Source organism: Culex pipiens, chromosome 1 (assembly GCF_016801865.2).
Source record: "Culex pipiens pallens isolate TS chromosome 1, TS_CPP_V2, whole genome shotgun sequence".
Classification (NCBI taxonomy): domain Eukaryota; kingdom Metazoa; phylum Arthropoda; class Insecta; order Diptera; family Culicidae; genus Culex; species Culex pipiens.
This window is the reverse complement of record NC_068937.1, coordinates 85,659,912-85,682,965: the sequence shown is the minus strand read 5'-3', so window position 1 is coordinate 85,682,965 and position 23,054 is coordinate 85,659,912. Positions and strand designations below refer to the sequence as shown.

At 43.6% G+C, this 23,054-nt stretch overlaps 4 protein-coding genes and 1 pseudogene across 5 annotated transcripts; 2 read left to right on the top strand and 3 right to left on the bottom strand.

Moving 5' to 3' along the window:
* Positions 1 to 1,671: 1,671 nt before the first annotated feature.
* Positions 1,672 to 3,352, bottom strand: LOC120425497 (nuclear pore complex protein Nup50-like; annotated as a pseudogene).
* On the top strand, positions 3,247 to 6,744 carry LOC120425478 (MOB kinase activator-like 1). 2 transcript variants are annotated; one of them, XM_039590015.2, is made up of 3 exons: positions 3,247 to 3,586; positions 5,142 to 5,302; positions 5,375 to 6,744. In XM_039590015.2, the coding sequence occupies exons 1-3, from the start codon at positions 3,573 to 3,575 to the stop codon at positions 5,845 to 5,847; spliced, it is 648 nt and encodes a 215-aa protein (XP_039445949.1). In that variant the 5' UTR covers positions 3,247 to 3,572; the 3' UTR covers positions 5,848 to 6,744. The 2 variants fall into 2 exon arrangements, with proteins under 2 accessions (XP_039445949.1, XP_039445948.1); XM_039590014.2 differs by lacking the exon at positions 3,247 to 3,586 and adding an exon at positions 3,644 to 4,387.
* Positions 6,745 to 6,938: 194 nt separating this feature from the next.
* On the bottom strand, positions 6,939 to 10,375 carry LOC120425477 (retinol-binding protein pinta). Its single transcript, XM_039590012.2, has 5 exons — positions 9,978 to 10,375; positions 7,655 to 7,859; positions 7,476 to 7,597; positions 7,324 to 7,419; positions 6,939 to 7,267 (listed from the first exon to the last, which is right to left on the bottom strand). Exons 1-5 carry the CDS (start codon positions 10,193 to 10,195, stop codon positions 7,066 to 7,068), a joined length of 843 nt encoding a protein of 280 aa, XP_039445946.1. The 5' UTR covers positions 10,196 to 10,375; the 3' UTR covers positions 6,939 to 7,065.
* Positions 10,376 to 18,332: 7,957 nt separating this feature from the next.
* Positions 18,333 to 20,408, top strand: LOC120425472 (nucleolar protein 56). The gene is made up of 2 exons (XM_039590008.2): positions 18,333 to 18,628; positions 18,762 to 20,408. Exons 1-2 carry the CDS (start codon positions 18,626 to 18,628, stop codon positions 20,271 to 20,273), a joined length of 1,515 nt encoding a protein of 504 aa, XP_039445942.1. The 5' UTR covers positions 18,333 to 18,625; the 3' UTR covers positions 20,274 to 20,408.
* Position 20,409: 1 nt separating this feature from the next.
* Positions 20,410 to 22,116, bottom strand: LOC120425473 (abscission/NoCut checkpoint regulator). Its single transcript, XM_052706104.1, has 4 exons — positions 22,063 to 22,116; positions 21,543 to 21,675; positions 21,338 to 21,489; positions 20,410 to 21,281 (listed from the first exon to the last, which is right to left on the bottom strand). Exons 2-4 carry the CDS (start codon positions 21,588 to 21,590, stop codon positions 20,483 to 20,485), a joined length of 999 nt encoding a protein of 332 aa, XP_052562064.1. The 5' UTR covers positions 21,591 to 21,675; positions 22,063 to 22,116; the 3' UTR covers positions 20,410 to 20,482.
* Positions 22,117 to 23,054: the final 938 nt, after the last annotated feature.

Below are 23,054 nucleotides of genomic sequence, written 5' to 3'. Positions count from 1 at the left end.
TTTGCTTAAGATGTTGTTAGATGTTCTAGCGATGGCCGCACAAGAAGACCGAGTGGAACCACGCGCGGCATTTCCGGAGGCACGTATTTAGAACCGGTTGTCGACCATATGAGCTCAAATCTTCCGGCAGCTGAACCAATCCGGATTGGAACCATGAAGTGCCTTACCCGTATAATAAATACTGGCGTGAAAACCATCGATACGGTCAGATTGTTACCTGCTTCCAGCTAGAGACTCGACGCATAATGGTTCAGCTGATGTTTGGAGACTGCATCAAATGGTTCTGAGCCTAGTTCTGAGCAGTGTTGTAAACATAGCAAACTATCAGCTACAATTATCAAGCCTGAATACTCATGCCCCAATTTTTTTAAATGAGTCCTATAAACATATAAGACATAATAGATTATAGAACCTTTAAAAAAACTCTGGCACTGCCGAGGGCACTGCTCTTCTTTTTCCGTTATGATACTCTCAGAGCCCAACATAGCCGAAAACGTTTTCGTGTTTACACACTCGCGTTTGACATTCTCCTTTTCTATCTTATTCCCGCGCTCACGATCATCCAGCCGCAACAGCGTCGTTTAATCACAAAAACCACCACAAAACCAATTTCTGTGTTTAACGGAACGTCATGCGTTATCGGCTTCTAATCGCCGTCTCGCATTCTCTCCTTGCATTTTTCGGAAAGATTGAGAGACTCAGTGTATAAATCGAGGGGCAGGACACAGTTAATCGATCATCTTTACACTGATTGATTAGCGCTGATTTTCGTCAACTGGCTAATTGATTAGCGCTGATTTGATATTCCATTCCCATCTTATATAAAGTTATCTTGTCGTTGAGAAAAGTCAATTTGACAGCTTGAAAATGTATCTATCTTCGATCTGAACCACAGAAAAAACATTGAATTTTCGAAATAATCTGTTCCGGGCACAGCCGGAGCATGGATTTCGGCATGAAGGCCTACTAAACTCGGCCAAGTTGGTGCTGCACAAGAAGGAGACCAAGGACAAGAAGCTGTCGGCGAAAGTTATGAAGATTTTGGCCAAACGAGAGTAGGAGGAGCGCGGAAAGATGCAGCAGCTACTACCGCGGCCAAACTCCCGTCTATCTCTGTTCTACCGTCCAGTCCAAGATGGGCCTATTTGACGGGGCAATATGGACTCTGGCTCCAAAGTGGACGCCTTTTTCGACATCGGGGATCGTCAAAACCATTACTCACCGGTTTTTAAACCATTTGCTGCAACTTTTGTTTGGTCAAGTCATCGATGTCGGTTCGTCTGGCGTCATGCCACTCTCACTCAACCGCTTCTTAAACACTTACACGTCTCCTCGTTCTCTTTATCCCCAACGGCGAGTTTCAAGTTCTACTGCTGCGATTCTGTTCCGGTGACAATCGACTTTTTGCCCTCGCTCTGGATGCTGGCCGCCCGTACTACATCCGGCGTTGTCTCCATCACTGCCTAGAGATCTTTAATCATCAGCTGGGTCGCGCTCGGTCTTCGGCGACCTACTTGCTGATTGACTACTGTCTATCATAAGTAACCGCTCGCTGATGGTGTCCCGGAGCATGCGCCCGGGTCTTTTCTGTGAAGGTTAGGTTCTGCGGTGGTAATGACCGTCGTGGAAGTGAACGTGGGATCACATGACACAGCGATATGACCACGTCCGAAAAACGCTTTTTACAGGAGAACATTTTCCTGTTTTTTTTTTTCAAATATTTATTGAGTAATTTATTTCCTATTTAATGAAACATTAACAAATTTTCTATGGCCCGACCACTTATTTGGGTTTGTACTTGTTCAGCGTTTCATACAGATCGTCGGCCTCCTCGCCGTTCTTGACCGGCAGCAGCACCGATGGTGGCTTCTTCTCCGGCGTCGGAACGCACACCATTATGACGTTGTTCTTGCCCATCCCCTGCACCGGCCTCGTTCAGAATGATGTTGAGTAGAATCTGGCCGACCTGTACCTTTCCGTCCACCTTTTTGATGTGCAGAGTTCCGATGTCACGGTCCGAGTAGTTGCCGTCAGCTTTGCCGAACAGTTTGAACCGCTTGGAGAAGATGCTGTCCTTTTCTTTGACCGGCGTGAACCGGCTTGCTGTCCTCGGTGGGTTTGGCCAAGTTGGCGAAGATGAAGCCAGTTCTGGGCGTGGAACTTGTCGAGCCAAACCCGAAGCTGAATGGAGTCGGTGCCGCGGCCGTGTTTGTAGTCGTCGCTGGCGCGACTCTTCAAAACGTGAATCCCGGCTTTGCGGCCGTTGACTCCTTTGTGTCCACCTTGCTGCTACTTTTCTCGATTGCATCCAGATACTTTTCGTGATCCTTGAAGATCGGCGTCAGCTTGCACACCGGATTCTCCTTGACCTTCTCCGAAATCCAAGCGGCCACGGCCACAATGAGCGCCTTCGCGTTCTCCGCATACTCTCATCCCCGGTGTCCTTGCCAGCGGAGCCTGCTGTGTCCTCCTTCGGCGAGCTTCCGGAAAAGACCTTGCTAGGGTCGGTCGAGGCAAAGATGCTGGCTTCCAGTGAGGACGTCCCATTCGTAGATTTTGCGATTCCACTGAGAAGCGAAAATGGACTGGCTCCTACCTCGGTAGGATCCACCGCCGGTGTCGACGTCACCCCGGCGAATCCCTTGAACGCACCAAACACCGACGACGATCCACCGCTGCCCGCGGAATCTGTGCCGGCGACATCGTTTTTATGACGCGTTTTTTCAGCTCGTCCTCGGACGTCTGGGCAAATCGTCCCGCCGCCTCCTCCTCGTTCCAATTGCCGTGAAACGTGTCTGGTTTCGTTACCCGCCGATACTAACGTCGATCTCCAATCAGCTCTGGGGGTCCTAGGTGTGCTGTTCTCGGTTCCAGAACCAGGTTGGCCAATTAAATTACCAAACGTTTGCTTTACGGCCGCAACCACGAGTGATGTTTTTGGTTTGTTTTGATTTGTTGACGTTTGTCCGTCAGCCCAAGATAAAATTTGAAGGGTAGGAATACGCTAATTGATTAGCGATAATCCTAATCAACTAACTGTAAATTCTAATTAACTAAACGATTATTTTTAATTAATTAGGGCATGTGTCTCACCCCTCGGTATAAATACTTCAAAAACTTCAAAAAGTTTTTTTTTTTCAAGGTCTGCCAAAAATGTACAGATTGAAGTGCTCATCTGGCATCCCTTCCCGTTGGTATTTGAAAATTACACGATATTAACCAACTTTTCGTTACCGTGCACGTCAAATGAAAAATGTCAATGAATCGACAAAGAAGAAGTAGAGAGTGACCGTCTTGGACTTGTGGCGATTATTATTTTAAATTTCACACCATTTTCTCATAAAACGCCCATTCGTTGAGCCCAAATCAGCAAAACAATCGGCGGTCCATCCGTTTTTGTATTTTGCTGTTTCGTTGCCACCGTCGGGATCTTTGGAATCGACGAAGTTTGACCCTCGGTTGCTGCGTCGTCCTCTCACAGCACTCCGATAGTGGTTTCGAGAAAGAACGATAGACGAACTGTGAAAAAATATTAAAAGTTTGCAAAGTTCCACCGCTCCGCAGACGACAAGATGAGTTTCCTGTTGTAAGTAATACAAATATATCAAAATCCCCATAAAAGTTTTCAAAACATTATTAATCTGGCAACTTATTCGGCTTCAGTGCCAAGGTATGCCGTATGTCGCAGAAAATAGGTCATTATGGAAGAAATAGGCTTTGGGAGATTTCTATTTTTGTTGACTTACATTTTCCTCTTACTTTTATATTTATAATTATTTCCTCCCGAACATTTCAGTTATTTTTTATTGTATGGTGCTATGTGCTATGTTAGATTCAAACTTGAAATTACTTTTTTTTAAGGAAGTCCGTTTTTTTAGGTATCGGAATTCTATTTTCTTCTACTACAACTATTTTTCATTGAGCGAACCTTTATATGCTGGACTTAAACTGAACTTATTTTTCATAAAGACCTAAAACGCACGTCTCGTCACAACTTAATAATCAAATTACTATATGGCTAAAGGTTTTTCATTGGTCATTATGAACTAAAAACCTAGATATTTATTGACGTTTGATGTCCTATTCCAAGTGTAGTATGCCATGCTAACCACCAACACTCACAGTACAGTTCGTTCCCGGCTACCCAACAAGTCGGACGCAATATGTAAAGCCGAAAGTCTAGCAAGCAAATCCGTCTTGCTGTTACTAAGGCAACGAATACGACATTTTGCGTCGAGATAAAAAAGGTGCTTGGAAATTTTTTGAAACCCTCTCAACGCCCCTCAAAAGTCCTCAAGATGACCGATCCAAAACTCAAGAATGCGATTCTGTGGCTGACTGATCTATTGGCGAAGCCGCACGGACGCCGGAGTCTTCTTCGATGGCTGTTACGAGGACGTTTTCACGAAAGACGGCAAAGTTTCTTTCCGAACCAAAGATTCCTCCGCCACGCCGAGGAGTGGTCGGTGAGGAAGCGGGAAACGTCCGGGTGGTCAACCCGCCTAGCCCACCGAAACGTGCTCCCGAAGAACCACAGGAGAAGGAGGAGGAGGTGGTTACAGACGATGACGACGTCGACTCCGACCTTCTGAAGGCCACTCTCACAAACACACGCGCAATCGTATCAATTTTGCAATCGTATCAACACCCACCCAGACTTCCAGCTGGCTGAGACGACCATCACGAAGCTCAAGAAGCTTGCAGTACGCCAAGAACGGATGAGTTCTTGTCGTCTGCTGCCATGGTGAACAAATACTGTGAGGCGTTCCAGATCTCCAAGCTGACCTCGGATCAATTCAAAGCGCTCTGGTTCATCTGTCCACGGGACGCGGACATACTCGATTGAACTCGAAGCTTTGAAGCCGACAAAACCGCAGTCAACGAAGGATCCTGAAAAACCTCGTGGGACGTGGTAGAATGCTACTGAAAGTCTTATTTTTTTTAAATTTAAAACCTAACTTAATGGAAGTGCGCTAGCAAGTTTTTATCAAAAGTTTTGCAAAAAAGTGTTTTAAACAGTAAAATTCAACGAATTGGATGGTAACAGATTCTAACCCAAGACCTGCCAAGCATAAGAGGATTTCCCCTGAATTAAATAAAAAAAAACATTTCAACAAGTTTTTTACGTCCCATTTGTCCAGTCGTTCCAGTAAAACTTTCAAACCGAAGAAGAATATTCCCGAGGGCACCCATCAGTATGATTTGATGAAACATGCCGCTGCCACGCTCGGATCGGGCAACCTACGTAATGCCGTACAGCTACCGGACGGAGAAGATCTCAATGAGTGGGTCGCTGTCAACAGTAAGTTTCTTTGTGGGTTGGGTATTTCGTTATTTTGAGTAATTTGTGTTTTTTTTTTTTTCGTTTCATTAGCTGTGGACTTTTTCAACCAGATCAACATGCTGTACGGAACGATTACGGAGTTTTGCACCGAAGACTCGTGTAGTATCATGTCCGCGGGGCCGAAGTACGAGTACCACTGGGCGGATGGCCAAACGGTGAAGAAACCGATCAAGTGCAGTGCGCCCAAGTACATCGATTACCTGATGACATGGGTGCAGGATCAGCTGGACGACGAAACGCTGTTCCCGTCGAAGATTGGCGTTCCCTTCCCAAAAAACTTTATTCAAATTGCGAAAACGATTCTGAAGCGACTGTTCCGGGTGTACGCCCACATTTATCATCAGCACTTTTCCGAGGTAGTTCGGCTGAGCGAAGAGGCCCACTTGAACACGTCGTTCAAGCATTTTATTTATTTTGTACAGGAGTTCAATCTCATTGATCGGAGAGAACTCGCCCCACTGCAGGATTTGATTGATAAACTTATCACGAAAGATGGCCGATAAGTCGACCGCAAAGCCGCGAGCTAACATCATGAACATCAGAATATTGTTTTTAATTAGCGATATCACCCAAACGATATACTGTAATATTTTACATGGTTTTTACAATCATCTACTCATTTCTCGACTCAACAGAAATATTTCCTATGTTTGTACGTTGGTTCGCGAAAGAATTGAGCACTTCGTCCACTATTTCACATTTATGTTTAGTTATTTAATGTGTTATTTTTAGTTTACGATACTTTTAAAGCGATAAAAAAATGTTATTTTGTGAATATACGAAACAAAAACCCTTTAAGCAAGATACACAGCAACAATTCACAATACATTTGTAAATATTTATTTGAGACAACATACACGAGATCATCCCGGCTAGGAGGAGAACTTACTTTGAAAGTAAAGCAACAGTTCACGCTCACGCGCGCAATGCAATAACAACAGGGTGCCGTCAAGGTGTCAGTCCAATTCATTTCGTCATGCGTCTATTTTGATTAAACTCTCAAATCTCAAACCTTTGTAACTCATGCTTCTTTGCTCGAGGTGTAGTCTGCCTGCGGTAGTAGTAATAGCATTTTCAGTAGCATTTTAGGTTCAAAGCGTTCTGCAAAACGGTTTGCCCTGCCTTGCTAGTGATCTCACAATAATTGCCTATTTATTCATACTAGATGGTCTTTGGCAAGTATCACTGAACCACACAAACACACACACAAATACACCCACAATAAATTCTAAATGCTCCTTACATGACTGCAAAGATCACCAACAGAGGCATTATTACGAACTAATAACAGCTACATTTATACAAGTGTAAACGAATCAAATTGCATGATTTGATGTACGACGACTGATAATTAAATATGAAATGGAATTATAAATTTGTAAAAAATAAAAGCAAAACAATAAAGTCTACTTTCCTAAACTAAAAGAAATCCATAACAAGTAAATTTTATCAAACCGCTTGTGCGTTAAATGCGTCAACTGTGAAGGAAACCACGCCGCAAACTTCCGTGGACTCATCTCGAAAAAGACATCTACATCTCGCCACCAGATAGAAAGAGAGATTTTGGTTCAACTAGTAGATAAATAAATTAAAATCGTTTTTAAAAAACCTTAAAGCATTTATTGGACAAACCCCGTAATTTACAAATAAAAAAACAAATACAATTGTTCATGTTCAAACAACTTTACCCCTAAGAAATGCAAACAGTAATTTCACTTTTATCACGCCGGCCGCTTCTGATACTGCTCGGTTTCCGCGTACCACGCGGCATGCTCCTGCACCTTTCGCTTCCAGTGGAGTGCTAGCTCGGTGTAGCTTTCGCCGGTTCCGCCGAGATCGGACGGCAAATTCACAAACTCTGCCATCTTTATTTCGTGCTTGGAAATTTTCACCCGGGATTTCATCTTCTCACTCATGAAACTCCTGCAATGTGGAATGCTTTGAGTATCTGTAATATTCACAGATGTATAATTGTTTACCTGAATACATTCAGCACGAAGTTTACGTGGACAGGTGCGTTTACAAATTCCAGAACCTGGGGCCGACACGGATAGTTCTCCCAACTTTCTACGGTTCTACAAATAAGTTAAAAATAAACGATTTACTAATTGTTATCAAAAAAAAAGTATACCTTTTAATCAACGACGGATTTAACTGCAGGGCATGGCCAAGCGTCACGTTCTTCATGTCGAAAATGGCCACGATTCCGTACACGGAAATGGTCTCGTCTAAATGCAACAGCAAATCAAGCACCTGTAGTGACGCTCAGTTAATCAGAATGTAATTTTTGCAATCATTTGTTTGACCAACCATTTTGTCCAATTTGAACACGTTGTCCTGGGTGTGGTACTTGGGGCTGTGGGCCGCGGTCCTGATGATGACTACCTGCCGGTTTTGGGTGTCCTTATGGCGCAGTGGCAGAAACACTCCGATGTCGAGCAGCTCCTGCATCTCCGGCAGAAACGGGTCCCGGTTTTGGAACCATTCCGTGCGTGCGCTGCGAATTGTGTAGTACCTGAAAATCATTTTGTAATTTAATTATGTTGCGCTATTTGATACGATAACCTTGTATATTACTTAAATAAAAATCAATAAAAAATATTTAAAAAATAATGACAGTACACTCAAACCCCGATGGTTTGACACCAACTGTTGTCAAGCGAACGGGGTCACTTTTTAGTTTGACACCCCTTTTACACGAAGTTCACACACACTACTGAACCTTTGTTTTGATAGTGTGCGTGAGCGCCGTGTAAATAGTTACAGTTCGTCACTTTTTAGTTTGACTTTGACCAACCAACGGGGTACAAACTAAAGAAGTGTCAAACGAAAAAGTGACCAACCACCGGGGGTTGAGTGTACTTGTTCGGTAACTGGGCGTTATTTAACTGCAGGGGCTGCTTTTTAACTGAGCGCTCGATAACTGGGCCGTAATCCAGTTAAAAATCAGACAAACGTCTCCAAAACAACCTGAAATGACCGAGGAGTTAATGGACCATGTTCAATAAAAATAAACTTTTTTTTAAATTTCCATTTGATTTCAAGTCACAATCAAAGGCCAGGTTCCGAACAAGTACTGTATTTGAAAAATAAAATGAATTCATGCGTCGTTTTCGGTGTGGTGTTGTTATTTGAGGTCTTTTAAATATAAGACCCTTGCCTTATGATTTATCTAAATTCAGCACCCCTTGCCCTTTCAGCGAATTTTTCTTTTGTGGTTTGGTTGAGCGTTTTAGCAGAATGCATTACTATGAATACAAAGAGACGAGTAGTAGTATCCCTCATGGGTTTCCTATGCAGATAGGGCCTTTTGAAAATTTAATCGAGAGTTGTTCCTTTTAAGCAAAGCAATATATAGCGGAATTAAAAGGAACAACTCGTCTCTTTGTATTCATAATTTTTCTATATTTTTTCGATTCGATTTCGAATTCCTCGTCACAGTGTCCTGATGCAAACAATGATCGAGCTCGAGCTGTCACAGCCCTGTGAGGTATATAGAGTTATCTACGTGCGCATGTATTGCGTATATACGTACACGAAAAAGATTGAGGTTAAATTGTGTACCCACCAGCCAAACAAATGGTGTGCAAGTGTGCGTGAGAGCGAGCTTACATAACTCTATCGAGAAATTAAAAGTGAGAGTGTGTGCAACATGGAGTTAAACTTTCTGTGAAGTTGCTGTGAAGGTTACCATGGCACTTTGAAAAGTTTAACTCCATGTTGCACGCACACACTCTCACATTTAATTGCTCGATAGAGCTATCTAAGGCCGATCTCACACACACTAGCAAACCATTTGTTTTGCTGGCGGGTACAAAATTTAACCTCACTTTTTTTCGTGTACGTACACGCAATACATGCGCACGTAGATAACTCTATTGGCTGACATATCGTGTGGCCAATAAAAAAAACCCGCTAGAAGTCGCCTGACATAAAATTTTTGCTAGAAAGAGGTAGGAAATCTGATGCAAACAAACGTCCAGCTGCCATGTAAACATACTTTGAATGTGTTGGTGAATTTCTGACTAGAAAGCCTTATTGTTCAAGAAAAATTTCAACTGGGTAGCAGCGGTAGCGGAAGCAAGCCAGAGGGGCTGAAGAAACGCCCCAAGAAATCACAATGTTTTTTTTTAAGAACCAAGTTATCTAACAAGTGCTGCAACAACAAAATCAGCTACTTGAAATATTGGTTGACGCAACATGTTTCTTGAATAAATCAGGAAATTTATAACATATTTCGTTATCATTATACTTTAACAAGCTGCGTACACAAAATTGCCCGAGCACTATTGATTAATCGTTTAATCGGTATCTCCATTAGCATTGTCGAAAGTGATCTCAATCTTATCTTATTATTATTGTTTTACTTTGAGTTCAATAACGCCCACGACCTACACTTTGTGAAGCGTTTCACTACAGTCTAGTCAGGTGGGTACCATCATTCATAAAACCTAAAAATTTGATTTGATTTAATCATTTTTTTTAACTCAGGTCAAACTTTTAAACAGTTTTCGAATTTTGTATTTTATTTTAATTTTGAGATTTTAACATAAATTGCTAAGGCATTGTACGACCTACTGTTATATTTTATAACTAAAACAAGTCACTTGAAGCCGTCTAAGAAGTTACTCACTTTTGAATCTTGTTCTTTGTCTTCTCGAGGTCATATTTTGTGGTGCGCAAAAAATAGATGATTATACGCACATCGCGGTGCATCCGTACATTGTTTTGCTCAGCCCAGCGTTGAACTTCCGCCACCGATTCGGTTCTCTTTACGGCCGTTTCTCCCAGCAGCTGCTCGGCACTCGCGTAAAATTCCTCCGATAACGACGGTACGTAAATTTGCCTCATTGCTGCGCAGCTCGCCAAGCCTCACCTTTCCTAATCCAAGCAACCCACTGGATTATCGTGCACCGCTTACGGCTTGCGCTCTGGTGTAACCCGCTTAACTAAACTCGCGATTATTGACTGACCGACAACGCACGGCGGGACAGTGTCCTTTCTTCTATCGAATTGTGCAACTAAAATTGAGTTCAGATTATCATTCCCCAGCACTGATAACGGGGCTATTGTGTACTAATCGAAGGGTTGAGAAAGAGATAGAGAGAGTATGTGTGCTTGTGTTCAGTAGTGGGCTAGTATATATACTAAACTAGACTGTTTAAGCTGGAAGTAAGCCAAGCTTAATATGCTTCCCCCTTTTTTCCCAGTTAAACATAATAGTTAAATATCAAGCATAAACATTCAGGTTAGAGATTATTAATTAAGGTTTTAATATATAAGCAAATGTTATCTAAACTCTATCTGACTTTTTGCGTTGTTTGCTCAATTTTTCAAAAGTTTGTTTTCGTCATGAAGCACGTTTACTCTGTTCAACCATAGATTTGGGTTAAAGAAAATGCGACCGTCGTACCCTATTATGGTTAAAAACCAGTTTATAGAGTTATCTACACTCAAACCCCGATGGTTTGACACCAACTGTTGTCAAACGAACGGGGTCACTTTTTAGTTTGACACCCCTTTTACACGGAGTTCACACACACTACCAAACATTTGTTTTGATAGCGTGCGTGAGCGCCGTGTAAAATGTGACAGTTCGTCACTTTTTAGTTTGACTTTGACCAACCAACGGGGTACAAACTAAAAAAGTGTCAAACGAAAAAGTGACCAACCACCGGGGGTTGAGTGTACGTGCGTATGTGATTCTATGACAAAATCCGGAATTCCATTTCCCGGAATGGACGTTTTCCGGAATGGACATTATCCGGAATGGACGTTTTCCGGAATGGACGTTATCCGGAATGGACATTATCCGGAATGGACGTTATCCGGAATGAAATTTCCCGGAATGGACGTTTCCCGGAATGGTCATTTCCCGGAAAATTAGTTTTTTTATATTACCTGATATGAGAATGAATGGAATCTTGCCTACTCGCTTACTTTTGGTTAAGAATTATTTAGTTTGTACCCCGTTGGTTTCACCTAGTCACATTGAAGGAACTCGATATTTTGACAACAATATGAATGATAAATACATGAATGATAAAAAGAAAGTGAAATGTTCGGACACTAACAATAGATGCTAGCGTTGACTATTGAAACAATACTTTATCAACCACCACGAGATGTAACAATGTAGATCGATAGATATTATTTTTTTTTTTCAATTTCAATTCGGTTTTATTGGTGAATAATCAAGATACAATGAGTTATTTTGAAGTGCATAACAGAGTTTTGGAGTTCCTTACAGCTGTGTGTTGCATCATAATCCATTTAGGAACAATTATTTCTTTAACTAAGGCACTAGCAAGAGTAAGAAAAAACTATAAAAAAAAACTTACAGAAATTGCAAAGGAAAGGGGATAGAGGAAGAGAAAGCTTATATCTAGATCACAGTTAATTTATCCTTTGTAGATGTGTTTGATCATCAGTTCCCCAAGGGCCAAGAATTGTTCTGCCTTGTTCCGGCAGCTCCGAAACCGCGTCATCATCTCCCCCGCGAGAGCAAAGAACTCCGGCAGGGTGAAGAGATCTTCCCCGGTGACTTCTTGCTGGGCCGTACTGCCGCTACCGGCAGCGACCACGCTGGCGAACGAACGCCCCCAACCAGGAGGGAACGCTGAGTTTTCCGCTGGAACCGTAAGCTGTCCAGCTGCAGGAACGGCTGCGCTCGTACTTCGCTGAGGAGAGTGGGACGCTGCTGCTTTCTTCTTTCTCTTTTCCTGCTCCTCGAGGTAGACCTTGCGCGCGATGCATCCGCGGTAATTGCCGGTATGGTTGCCGTCACAGTTCGCGCACTTTACGCGCGGCTTGGTTTGTTCTGCCTTGTCCCCCAAGTCCGCCTGTTCGTGGCAGTGCGCACGCCTCCGAGAGGTGTGACTCACCGCACTTCACGCAGCGGGGCCGGAGGTTGCAGTTCCGCGAACCGTGGCCGAATTTCTGGCAACGGTGGCATTGCGCTACGTCCGTCGGGTTCTTGGTGTAAAACCGCCAGTTTACCCAAAAACCGTCCAACGTCTTAGTCCGCCGCAGGTCTTGGATTTTGACGGTGCCGCGGTCGAAGTACAACAGGTACAGTGTGTGTGTACCTGTTACCGTTGTCTTGCGCGAGAGCACTTTAATCTCCCGCGGTTTTATTCCGGCGTCCGAAAGGTGACCCTTCAGGTCGGAGATCGGACGGTCTTGATAACCCTGCAAGACGACCTTAACAGGGGGCTTCTCGGGGTTGAATGTGTAGAAGTTGAAGTTGCTACGCTTCAATTCTTCAAACACCAGGTCGAAGTTCTTTTTATTCAGTGTGATCACTTGCACTGCCGACTTACCGATTTTCAGACAATATCCGAGGCCTTCCAGCAACTCGTCAACATCGTCCGCCAACGTGTCCAAAACAAAAATTGGAGGTGGTCTTCGTTCCGTTGGAGAAGTATTCTTTTTTGGCGTCGGCACTTTTTTCCGTGCACTACCATCGTCGTCGTCGTCGTCGGTAGTGGTGCTACCGTCGGTGTTGTTGTTGTTTTCTTCGTCGTCGCTCAGCATCTGGAACTCGTTCCTGATGGGAATGTTGGCGGATGTTGATGTGCCACTAGTCGTGGCACCGGAGGTACCCGAACGGGTTCGCACTGGTGATCTTGGAACATATCCGGGATGAAGTAACTTTTTGTCGATGCCTTCTGCGCTCACGCTCCCCTGCGCGATGGCGGTCGACACGGCGTTGGTTTGTTTACCTTTTTGCACACGGCCGGTAGACGAACTTCGCGGGTTTTTCGAGGCCGCACTCGAACTGCCACGGCCACGGCCGGCCTTTGGCATGCTGGAGAAGCAAACTCGCGGGTAACCACAATCAATTACGGCGAAAAAAATCGAAAAAACGATGGAGCACTGAGCACTAGCTGCATGCTCTCGTGCGTACACGGAGGGAGATCGATAGATATTAGACAAACACTGGATGTTTTATACATTCTTTCAATGTGTTGTTATGTAAGATTTTTGTTCCTTTTTTTGATAGTCAGTTGACTTTTGTGAATAAATTCTACCAATTTTTAGTTGGTATTCAAAGAAGGGCAAACCTCAAGAAATTAATTAAATACTTTTCAGAAATTCAATGTATAATGTGTACTTTTTTGAGGTTTTCCCTTCTTTAAAAATACGCGATCTTTCATCAAAGTTATGGGAATTTTAAATAAGAATTTTCCCTTCTCTTGTTAATTCAACTAAATTTTACCTGGTTTTTCATTGAAGGCTTCTGCACTATAAAGCAGAGTCCGGGAACAGTGGTGTAGGGGCAATCAAAGTTGCCTCTCACCCAGTCGGCCTGGGTTCGATTCTAGACGGTCCCGGTGGTGGCATTTTTTGAGACGAGATTTGTCTGATCATGCCTTCCGTTGGACGGGGAAGTAAATGTTTGCCCCGGTTTAACCTAGAGTTTAGGTCGATAGCTCAGTTCAGGTGTAAGAGTCGTCTCTCTGGGTCCTGTCTCGGTTTAGTCGCTGGTAGGCAGTTGAACTCACAATCCAAAAGTCGTCAGTTCGAATCCCGGGGTGGATGGAAGCTCAGGTGTAAAACGAGGTTTGCAATTGCCTCAACAATCTAGCCTTCGGACACCTAGTTTTGAGTTTACTATAAAGCAGAATGTTTATTTTCAAAGAAGGGAAAACCTCAAGAAAATAAATAGCTTGAGTGTATTTTTAAAGAATGAAAAACCTCAAGGAAGTACCTATTATACATTGATTTTCTGAAAGTTTTTTTTTTCTAGAGGATTTCCCTTCTTTAAAAAAAAACATTCTTCTTTATAGTTCAGAGTTCCTTAACGAAAAACTAGTTCAAATTTAGTAGAATTTTACAAAAGAAGGGAAAATTCTTACATAAAATCCCATTACTTTGATGAAAGATCGTGTATTTTTAAAGAAGGGAAAATCTCAAGAAAAAAAAGCTATCAGAAGATCAAAGTAGGGGAAATATACCCATTTTAATCACTCTAAGCCGTTCGACCAATTCTCATCACTTTTGCCGTTTTCCGCTATTAAATCAATATTTCAGATGTATCAACAATGGAGAGTTGCTTGCTCACTTTTATTTGAGCTATTTATTACTTTGGGACAGTCAAAAACACCTTATGAAAGCTGTAATTCATGATCAAAGTGCTGATAGGCCGATAATAGAAATAGGCTGAGAAAGGGTATAGTTCCCCTATAATGTGTATTTTCTTGAGGTTTTCCCTTCTTTAAAAAAAAACGATCTTTAATCGATGTGATGGAATTTCGTGTAAGAGATTTCCCTTCTTGTGTTAATCAGTTGACTTTTGTGACTAAATTCTACCAAATTTTATTATAAAGCAGAATGATTATTTTCAAAGAAGGGAAAACCTCTAGAAAATAAAAAGCTTTTCTGAAAATCAATCTATAATGTGTACTTCCTTGAGGTTTTTCATTCTTTATAAATACACTCAAGCTATTTATTTTCTTGACAGGACACATTATAGATTGATTTTCAGAAAAGCTTTTTATTTTCTTGAGGTTTTCCCTCGTTTGAAAATAATCATTCTGCTTTATGGTAAAATTTGGTAGAATTTAGTCACATAAGTCAAATGATTAACAAAAGAAGTGAAATTTCTTACATAACAACACATTGAAAGAATGTTAAAAACATCTAGTGTTTGTCTAATATCTATCGATCTACATTGTTACATCTCGTGGTGGTTGATAAAGTATTGTTTCAATAGTCAACGCTTGCTTCTATTGTTCATGTCCGAACATTTCACTTTCTTTTTATCATTCATGTATTTATATTCATATTGTTGTCAAAATATCGAGTTCTTTCAATGTGACTAGATGAAACCAACGGGGTACAAACTAAATAATTTTTAACCACAAGTGAGCGAGTAGGCAAGATTCCATTCATTCTCATATCAGGTAATATAAAAAAAAACTCATTTTCCGGGAAATGTCCATTCCGGGAAACGTCCATTCCGGGAAATTTCATTCCGGATAACATCCATTCCGGATAATGTCCATTCCGGATAACGTCCATTCCGGAAAACGTCCGTTCCGGATAATGTCCATTCCGGAAAACGTCCATTCCGGGAAATGGAATTCCGGAATTTGTCATAGAATCGCGTATGTACACTTAAACCCCGATGGTTTGACACCAACTGTTGTCAAACGAACGGGTCACTTTTTAGTTTGACACCCCCTTTTACACGGTGTTCACATACACTACCAAACGTTCGTTCTGATAGTGTGCGTGAGCGCCGTGTAAAAAGTGACAGTTCGTCACTTTTTAGTTTGACTTTGACCAACCAACGGGGTACAAACTAAAAAAAGTGTCTAACGAAAAAGTGACCAACCACCGGGGGTTGCGTGTATTTGAAAATACTACACTCAAAAAACTTTTCACCACAAGGCCGCATGAAAATATATGTGATTATTTTCCATACAGTTAATCATGCAACATTGACGTGAATTTCCGGTGGAAGCAAAATCTGGAGCGAGCAGTCATTCACTATCGTATCAAGTGGATTTAGCATGAATTTCACGTGAGATGTGCATGACCTTTCATGCACTATTGACATGATCATCGCGTGAAGGCTGCATGAATTTTATTGCGGCTTTTGTTCCTTTCTTACTTCCTGTTTTCTTATTCTTATACTTCTTATTAAATAATACGCACTGCAAAGTTTTTAAAATTTTTATTTTCAATACATTCAAAATGTCTAATACAACGTTTCACTTACAAATCACTTCCGTTACACTTACACCTAGCAACTAAAATAACACTTGCGGAAGCAGGAAACCGCAGCAGCTTCTCGGGAAGGCGACGTGTCGCTCTCATCACCGCAGTCAATAAGTCCAGCTACCGGGAGAAGATCGATACATGAAACTTAGAGGTGCTGAACTTCTGGCTCTTTTTGGTGGGTTTGTCCGTTGCTGCTCCAGCAGGCAACGGGGGAGACTTTAGTCGTGCTTTTCCTGATCGCTTGGTTCCACCTTTTGATGCTCGTTCCGATGTCCAACGTAGACCGACATGTTTTAAAATTGTGATGTCTTGTCGCCTGAAAAAACATAAACGCACAAGTTAGCGTTGAATTATTTTTTTAGAAATAGAAAATACATACCCTCCGTTGCAAAATATTTAATTGTGTGCATTCTCGAACTAATTTACGCTCTTTAAAAAAAAATCTAAGCTGACAGAATGCGCTTCATGCCAGGTCAAGCGCCGAGAAGAAACTGCAGTGATGATCCATCGGAATCCTCCAGCAAGCGAGCCGAAATTTTCAGACATGAAAATCATGCAACCTTCCCTCACTCACTCACACTAACATTTTTTCACCACAATGTTGCATGAAAAGGCACATGGATTTTTTCCATGCCAGTTCCCATGCGGATGTGGCATGATTACCATGCAAACTCCCCATCAGCTGACTGCAAGCCACGCCTCCAAATTTTCAGGCATGAATTTCACGTGACATTTATTTGTGTGAGTGTAAGCAACGTGAAAATCAATCAGAATTGACATGAATGCATGGCGGAAGTTGCATGACTCATGTAAAACGTTGTTCCGGACCAAAAACTGGCTGCCACCGGAATTTTCATGCAACTTTGTGGTGAAAGGTTTTTTGAGTGTAGGCCAATAACATTTTATGTTATTTATAACGAGATTTGTTATTCATCGGTATGTTTTTTTGTTATTGGATTGTTATGGTAATAACAGACTAATAACATTTTTAGTTATTCTTTGAACAAATCTTTGTTATTATTCTTTGTTATTTTAACAACTGATCCGATCATCCCAATATCAGTTGGAGGTATTCTTCAATAACAAAAAAATGTTATTCCAAAGTTGTTTTGGCTTTCAACCAATATCAGACCAATAACAAATTTGGTTATGATAACATGAACTGTTAGCCGGGACCGTGGTGTAGGGGTAAGCGTGATTGCCACTCACCCAGTCGGCCTGGGTTCGATCCCAGACGGTCCCGGTGGCATTTTTCGAGATGAGATTTGTCTGATCACGCCTTCCGTCGGACGGGAAGTAAATGTTGGCCCCGGACTAACCTAAAAAAAAGGTTAGGTCGTTAGCTCAGTCCAGGTGTAGGAGTCGTCTCCCTGGGTCCTGTCTCGGTGTAGTCGCTGGTGGGCAGTTGGACTAACAATCCAAAGGTCGTCAGTTCGAATCCCGGGGTGGATGGAAGCTAAGGTGTAAAAAGAGGTTTGCAATTGCCTCAACAATCAAACCTTCGGACACCTAGCTTCGAGTAGGAATCTCGCAATCGAGAACGCCAAGGCAATGCTGTAGAGCGAATAATTTGATTTAATTTGAACATGAACTGTTATTCAACCCTAATGCAAGAATTGCTTTTTCAAGAAGATTCCATAACACTTTCTGATATTTTAACAGTATTTGTTATTGAAATGGCATGAATTTTGTTATTACCGTCTGCCCCCGGGACAGTGACAAGTAACTCGTCATTTTAGAGTTAAATTATATCTTTTTCGCTAGCTTTGGGACATTTTTGAGAACAGTATTATAATGCGGCCATAAATAAAGATTACATCAATAGAGCTTTATGACGTTTCGCGTACGCACACTAGTGCATCATTTGATTTAGCTGGCTGACAAAATGTAACCTCACATTATTTTCGTGTACGTGCACGCAATCCAGCTTTTTAAGCGAAAATGGCGTTCGAATGGTGAACGCCCGAAATGTCGAAATCACGCAGTGGTACCAACATTACGAAAAAAGTGTGCCATGGCATGACAGCCACATTTTTTTTTCTAATTTTGGTGCTACTGCGCGATTTTGACATTTCGGACGTTCAACATTCGAACGCCATCTTCGCTTAAAAACCTGGATACAAACGAACGTAGATTACTCTAGTATGTAAAAATAACTCCAAAAATTGCTATCTTCTATGAGCGTACAATGTTTGGCTTTCCTTCGCCTGCACGCAATCCCTTTTAGTCGTGCACTCGCTCACATCCTTTTCAGTGGGCTTCCGGTGTCTACCGTGGTGCGATCTGTCAAAATCGCCCACAAACTCGCATTCGCGTCTTGTGTTTGGCCCCAAAATGTGTTGTTGAAGGATCGATCGCCCTTTCCCGATCGATTTTCGCGATTTTGTCACTGTAACTTCGCTTTCCAATGACGCAGTAAACCACGAGACGGTTCCATTAACTACGAAAAAGTGTGTTGGTTTTTTTGGTCGGGGAGATTTTTTAGAGGGAGTCCGGGTCGACTTTGAGTGTGGCGGATATCAAAACAACGTTTTTCTTTAGACTTTTGTAATGGTAAGTTTTTCTTTGTTAATTGTTGAGGTAAATTGTATAACAAATCGTTTGCAATTGATCCTTTTGTTAAATTTTATGTTTTTGTGAAAAACTGTTTTCTTAAATCTAACCTCATTTTTTTTTATTTACCTAGGCTTTGTACGTGCTTTACGAGCATGCCGCTGGTTACGCGGTGTTCAGCGTGAAGGAGTTTGAGGAGATTGCGATGCTGCTGCCCCAGGTAGAGCAGTCCGTGACCGACTTGTCGCGGTTCAATTCCATTGTGAAGCTGTTGGGCTTTTCGCCGTTCAAAACCGCAGTGGCAGCGTTGGAGAATGTCAACGCCATTTCGGAAGGAATCGTGCCGGATGATTTGTCCGTGTTCCTGGACAGTGTCCTGCCGAAGGCGTCCAAGAGTAACAAGTTTACGCTGGGGGTGGCCGATGCCAAGCTGGGTGCGGCCTTGGGCGAAGCCCTCAAGATCCAGTGCTCGCACATTGGAGCCGTTCCGGAAATTTTGCGCGGAATTCGGCACCATTTCCCGAAGCTGGTGAAAGGGTTCTCGGACAAGAGTGCCGGCGTGGCCCAGCTGGGTCTTGGCCATAGCTACTCGCGTTGCAAGGTCAAGTTCAACGTGCACCGCTCGGACAACATGATCATTCAATCGATCGCTCTGCTCGATCAGCTGGACAAGGATATTAATACATTTTCTATGCGGATCCGTGAGTGGTACTCTTACCACTTCCCAGAGCTGGTCAAAATTGTTCCCGACAATTATCTGTTTGCTAAAGTTGCCCATTTCGTAAAGGACCGGAAATCACTCTCTGCGGAAAGTCTGGAGGCGCTGGAGGAAATCGTCATGGACTCGGAAAAGGCCCAAGCCATTATCGATGCGTCGAAAATGTCGATGGGAATGGACATTTCGGTGATTGACCTGTTGAACATTGAGATGTTTGCCAAGCGTGTCGTTCACTTGTCCGAATATCGTCACCAACTGGCCGCGTATCTTCACTCTAAAATGGGCAACGTTGCCCCGAATCTGCAGTCTCTGATTGGCGACCAGGTCGGAGCCAGGCTCATCTCGAAGGCCGGAAGTCTTACCAATCTGGCCAAATACCCCGCCTCGACGGTGCAAATTCTGGGTGCTGAAAAGGCACTCTTCCGGGCACTGAAAACCAAGAGCAACACTCCAAAGTACGGTCTGTTGTTCAACTCTTCGTTCATCGGCCGAGCCAACGCCAAGAACAAGGGTCGCATTTCGCGATTCCTGGCCAACAAGTGTTCGATTGCGTCCCGTATTGACTGCTTCACTGAAAGCCCCAGCAACGTGTTCGGCGAGGCGCTCAAACAGCAGGTCGAAGATCGGCTCAAGTTCTACGAGTCCGGTGAAACGCCGCGCAAGAACCTAGAGGTGATGAAGGAAGCCATGGAGGCGGCCGCCCTCATCAATCCGGCAGGCACGGAGAACGGGACCAAGAAAAAGAAGAAAAACAAGAAGCGCAAGCAAGAGGACGCCGAGAACAACGGAGATGCCGCCGATGAAACGCTGAACGAAACCGCCAACGGAAACGGAACGATCGCCGAGGAGGAACCCGAAGCGGACGGTGAGCCCAAGAAAAAGAAGAAGAAGAAGAAAAACAAGAACAAGGAAGCGGCGGACGAGTGAGCGAGGGCAGTACGAGTTGAGTACAATTTTCATATTATCTTTTCCTATAAATACTTTATAAGATTGCATAGTGCAAGAGTGCAGTAATCTTTTGCAAGAGACAGACTAATAAACTTTAATTGCTGGCCAGCAAGAGTCTGTTTTCGTGCGCTTTTTATCCGAAATCCATTTATTCATCAACAACAAACAACATCAATAAACAGCAACGATCAGCCCTCTCCGGGAACCGACTTCCCCTTGTACGGTTTCGTTTTATGCGCGCGATAGTCTTCGTCGTCCTCGTGGCACTCGCGGAAGCACCCGCGGCAGAACAAATCCCCGTCACAGCTCAGACACCGCACGACGGCATCCTCGTTGCAGATTGTACACCACGGCAGCTCCTCCTCGATCTCCGCCGGGTCCAACGGCTTCGGAATGTCCAAATTGTTCAAAACGTCCTCGTCCTCGCCGTCTTCCTTGGCCGGATTTTGCGCGTCAATTGCGGCCTCCTCGAGGAACCGTACCGCAAGCTTTCGCGCAGCTTCTTCCTCGGTTTCCTCCTCGTCGTCCGACGGGATTCCGTTCGGTTTCTTTGGTTTATCGCCCGGTTCCCCCTTCAACGCCGCCAGTCGCTTTTCAATGTCGTCAACCGCCGCCAGCCGATACTCGCTGACCGTTTCGTGTATTTCCTGTTCCTCCGCAAACTGTTTCATCAGATCGCGAATTTGCTCCTCCTGGGTGCGGTTGTCCTTTTGCAGCAGGAACTTTTTATTCGCTTCGGAATAATCCTTGTACTCAACGCCTTTCAGAGCGGCAAGTCTCTTTTCGATATCCGTGAGCGAAGATTCTGGGTTGGTGGCGGGACTTGAACTGGCGGTTCCCTCCTCGGCTGGGGGATCCTTCAAGGCCGCTAACCGTTCTCGAATAAGATCGTCAGCATCCGGCTGCGAAGTCGAGTTGCTCACAGGCTGTATCACTTCCGGCAGCTGGACAGTTTCAGCACTTGTTGCATCCAGTATTGACGAATTTCTGTTTTGTAGAATCAAATGTTATAAAAACGTGTGCAAGAACAGTACAAAACTTACTTTTCGGTCACATTCTTGATGGCGTTTGAATTGGTGTCCAGTTTTGAAAACTCGAAACAGCGCAGACAAACGTCCCTATTTTTGCCATTTAGTTTGATGCGGAATTTTAGGCACTTGGAGCAGAATGAGTATTTGCAAGAGGGACAACCGTTCTGTTGAAAAAGCGATTTATATATTGAAATTTCAGTTTTGATAAAAAAATTACCTCTTTCAAGAACAGTCCAAACTTCTTTGTACACCCGTTACAAGCCATAAAATCTTGAAAGACTAAAGAAATTTTAAATTGTTAAATTTTATTCAAAGCTCGAATGATTTTGGTAGTTTGTGGATGACTCATTTGGTACGTTCGTTTGATGGCTAGTTCGGCACTGAGTGCTGTACTCAGAGCTGCCAAAGTGTTTCTTTGAAGAAACTCGCGCTAGTTCCGCACGAGTTTCGCCGCCATATTGGAACTGAAACTCTAGTGCCGCACTCGATATCTTTTTCAGTTTCATGCGAGTTCCACGCACACTGACAAATGACGTTCGATAGAGTTATCTAAGGCCGATCTCACGCACACTCTAGCATGCCATTTGTTTTGCTGGGCGGTACAAAATTTAACCTCAATCTTTTTCGTGTACGTACACGCAATACATGCGCACGTAGATAACTCTATTGAACCAAAACTGGCACCGACGAGTGCGGCACTCAGTGCCGCACCGGCTGTTCAAACGAACGTACCAATTGTTTTGAAATCCGGAACCATCAAAAACAGATCAAAGCATAACAAACACGTTTCACAAAACTTGTTCACTTTGTCTTAAAATTAATTGTGGACCTACACGCTAACCAGGCGATCTCAATTTTGAGATGGATGTCGCAAACCGGCTAAAAGTGAAACCACTCAACGTTGAGATGAGCAACTCGATCTCAATTTTGAGATCCAGAAGGCGATCTCAAAATTGAGATGGGTTGGGTAGGGTGAAAATCACCGGGAATGCGGAAATCGGTTCCGGGAGGACTATTTTTGATGTAATATAATGAAAATTGATTTGATTGAAAAGTTTACTCTTTATTTCAAGCGTTTTTTTTAACCATTTTACATTGAAAAATAAGCTACTGCCGTGAGGACGGCCCTCCGGAACACGGTCGAGTTGCGGAAACGCGGGCTGCTGCTGGGACGCGCACGATCCACTACCGGGAGGGCGACTCTTCGGAACGCGGGCCACGGCTGGGACGCACACACCAGTGCCGGGAGGGTGACTTTCCGGAACGCGGACGAGTTGCCGAAAAACGGGCTGGCTGGAATGTGTGCTTTGCCGGAAGAACGAGCTGGAAACGGGAGAGACAAATAAACAGATAAAAATAAAATCGTGTGTGGTGGAGGAACACCGGGGGTGCTTGGACCTACGGCATATCCGGTAGACGTGGTCGGAAGAATGTGGGTCGCGTTGGAAATCGGAGCATTCGCTGCTGGACTTTGAGAAGAGGTTTGTCCTCGAGCCGGTGTGTAGGTCAGCGCTCCGGTGGTTTTAATTGGACGATGTCGAGGCACTGGTCGAGATCGATGTGGTCGGAGGTCTTTGCAGTCGGCTTAGCGTGGGATATCCCGATTTTGTTGCTGCGTTTGCTCCGCGTCGACCGCGAACCCTTTTCGCCACCACCCGCGGCGGTCGCTTCGTCCGGCGTCTGCAGAATCGGCGTGTTTGTCGCTGGCCGACGGTGACTGCATCGGATC

What these genes read in the sequence shown, in the direction of transcription:
- LOC120425478 (XM_039590014.2), top strand. Translation starts at nt 4,299, where the DNA reads ATGACCGATCCAAAACTCAAGAATGCGATTCTGTGGCTGACTGATCTA. An exon ending in CGGAGTCTTCTTCGATGGCT is followed by an intron (nt 4,388 to 5,141) that starts GTTACGAGGACG and finishes CCATTTGTCCAG; the next exon opens with TCGTTCCAGTAAAACTTTCA. An exon ending in TGAGTGGGTCGCTGTCAACA is followed by an intron (nt 5,303 to 5,374) that starts GTAAGTTTCTTT and finishes TCGTTTCATTAG; the next exon opens with CTGTGGACTTTTTCAACCAG.
- LOC120425477 (XM_039590012.2), bottom strand. Translation starts at nt 10,195, where the DNA reads ATGAGGCAAATTTACGTACCGTCGTTATCGGAGGAATTTTACGCGAGT. An exon ending in TGTTCAAATTGGACAAAATG is followed by an intron (nt 7,598 to 7,654) that starts GTTGGTCAAACA and finishes GCGTCACTACAG; the next exon opens with GTGCTTGATTTGCTGTTGCA. An exon ending in AATCCGTCGTTGATTAAAAG is followed by an intron (nt 7,420 to 7,475) that starts GTATACTTTTTT and finishes ACTTATTTGTAG; the next exon opens with AACCGTAGAAAGTTGGGAGA.
- LOC120425473 (XM_052706104.1), bottom strand. Translation starts at nt 21,590, where the DNA reads ATGGCTTGTAACGGGTGTACAAAGAAGTTTGGACTGTTCTTGAAAGAG. An exon ending in TTGGACTGTTCTTGAAAGAG is followed by an intron (nt 21,490 to 21,542) that starts GTAATTTTTTTA and finishes CTTTTTCAACAG; the next exon opens with AACGGTTGTCCCTCTTGCAA. An exon ending in ATCAAGAATGTGACCGAAAA is followed by an intron (nt 21,282 to 21,337) that starts GTAAGTTTTGTA and finishes TCTACAAAACAG; the next exon opens with AAATTCGTCAATACTGGATG.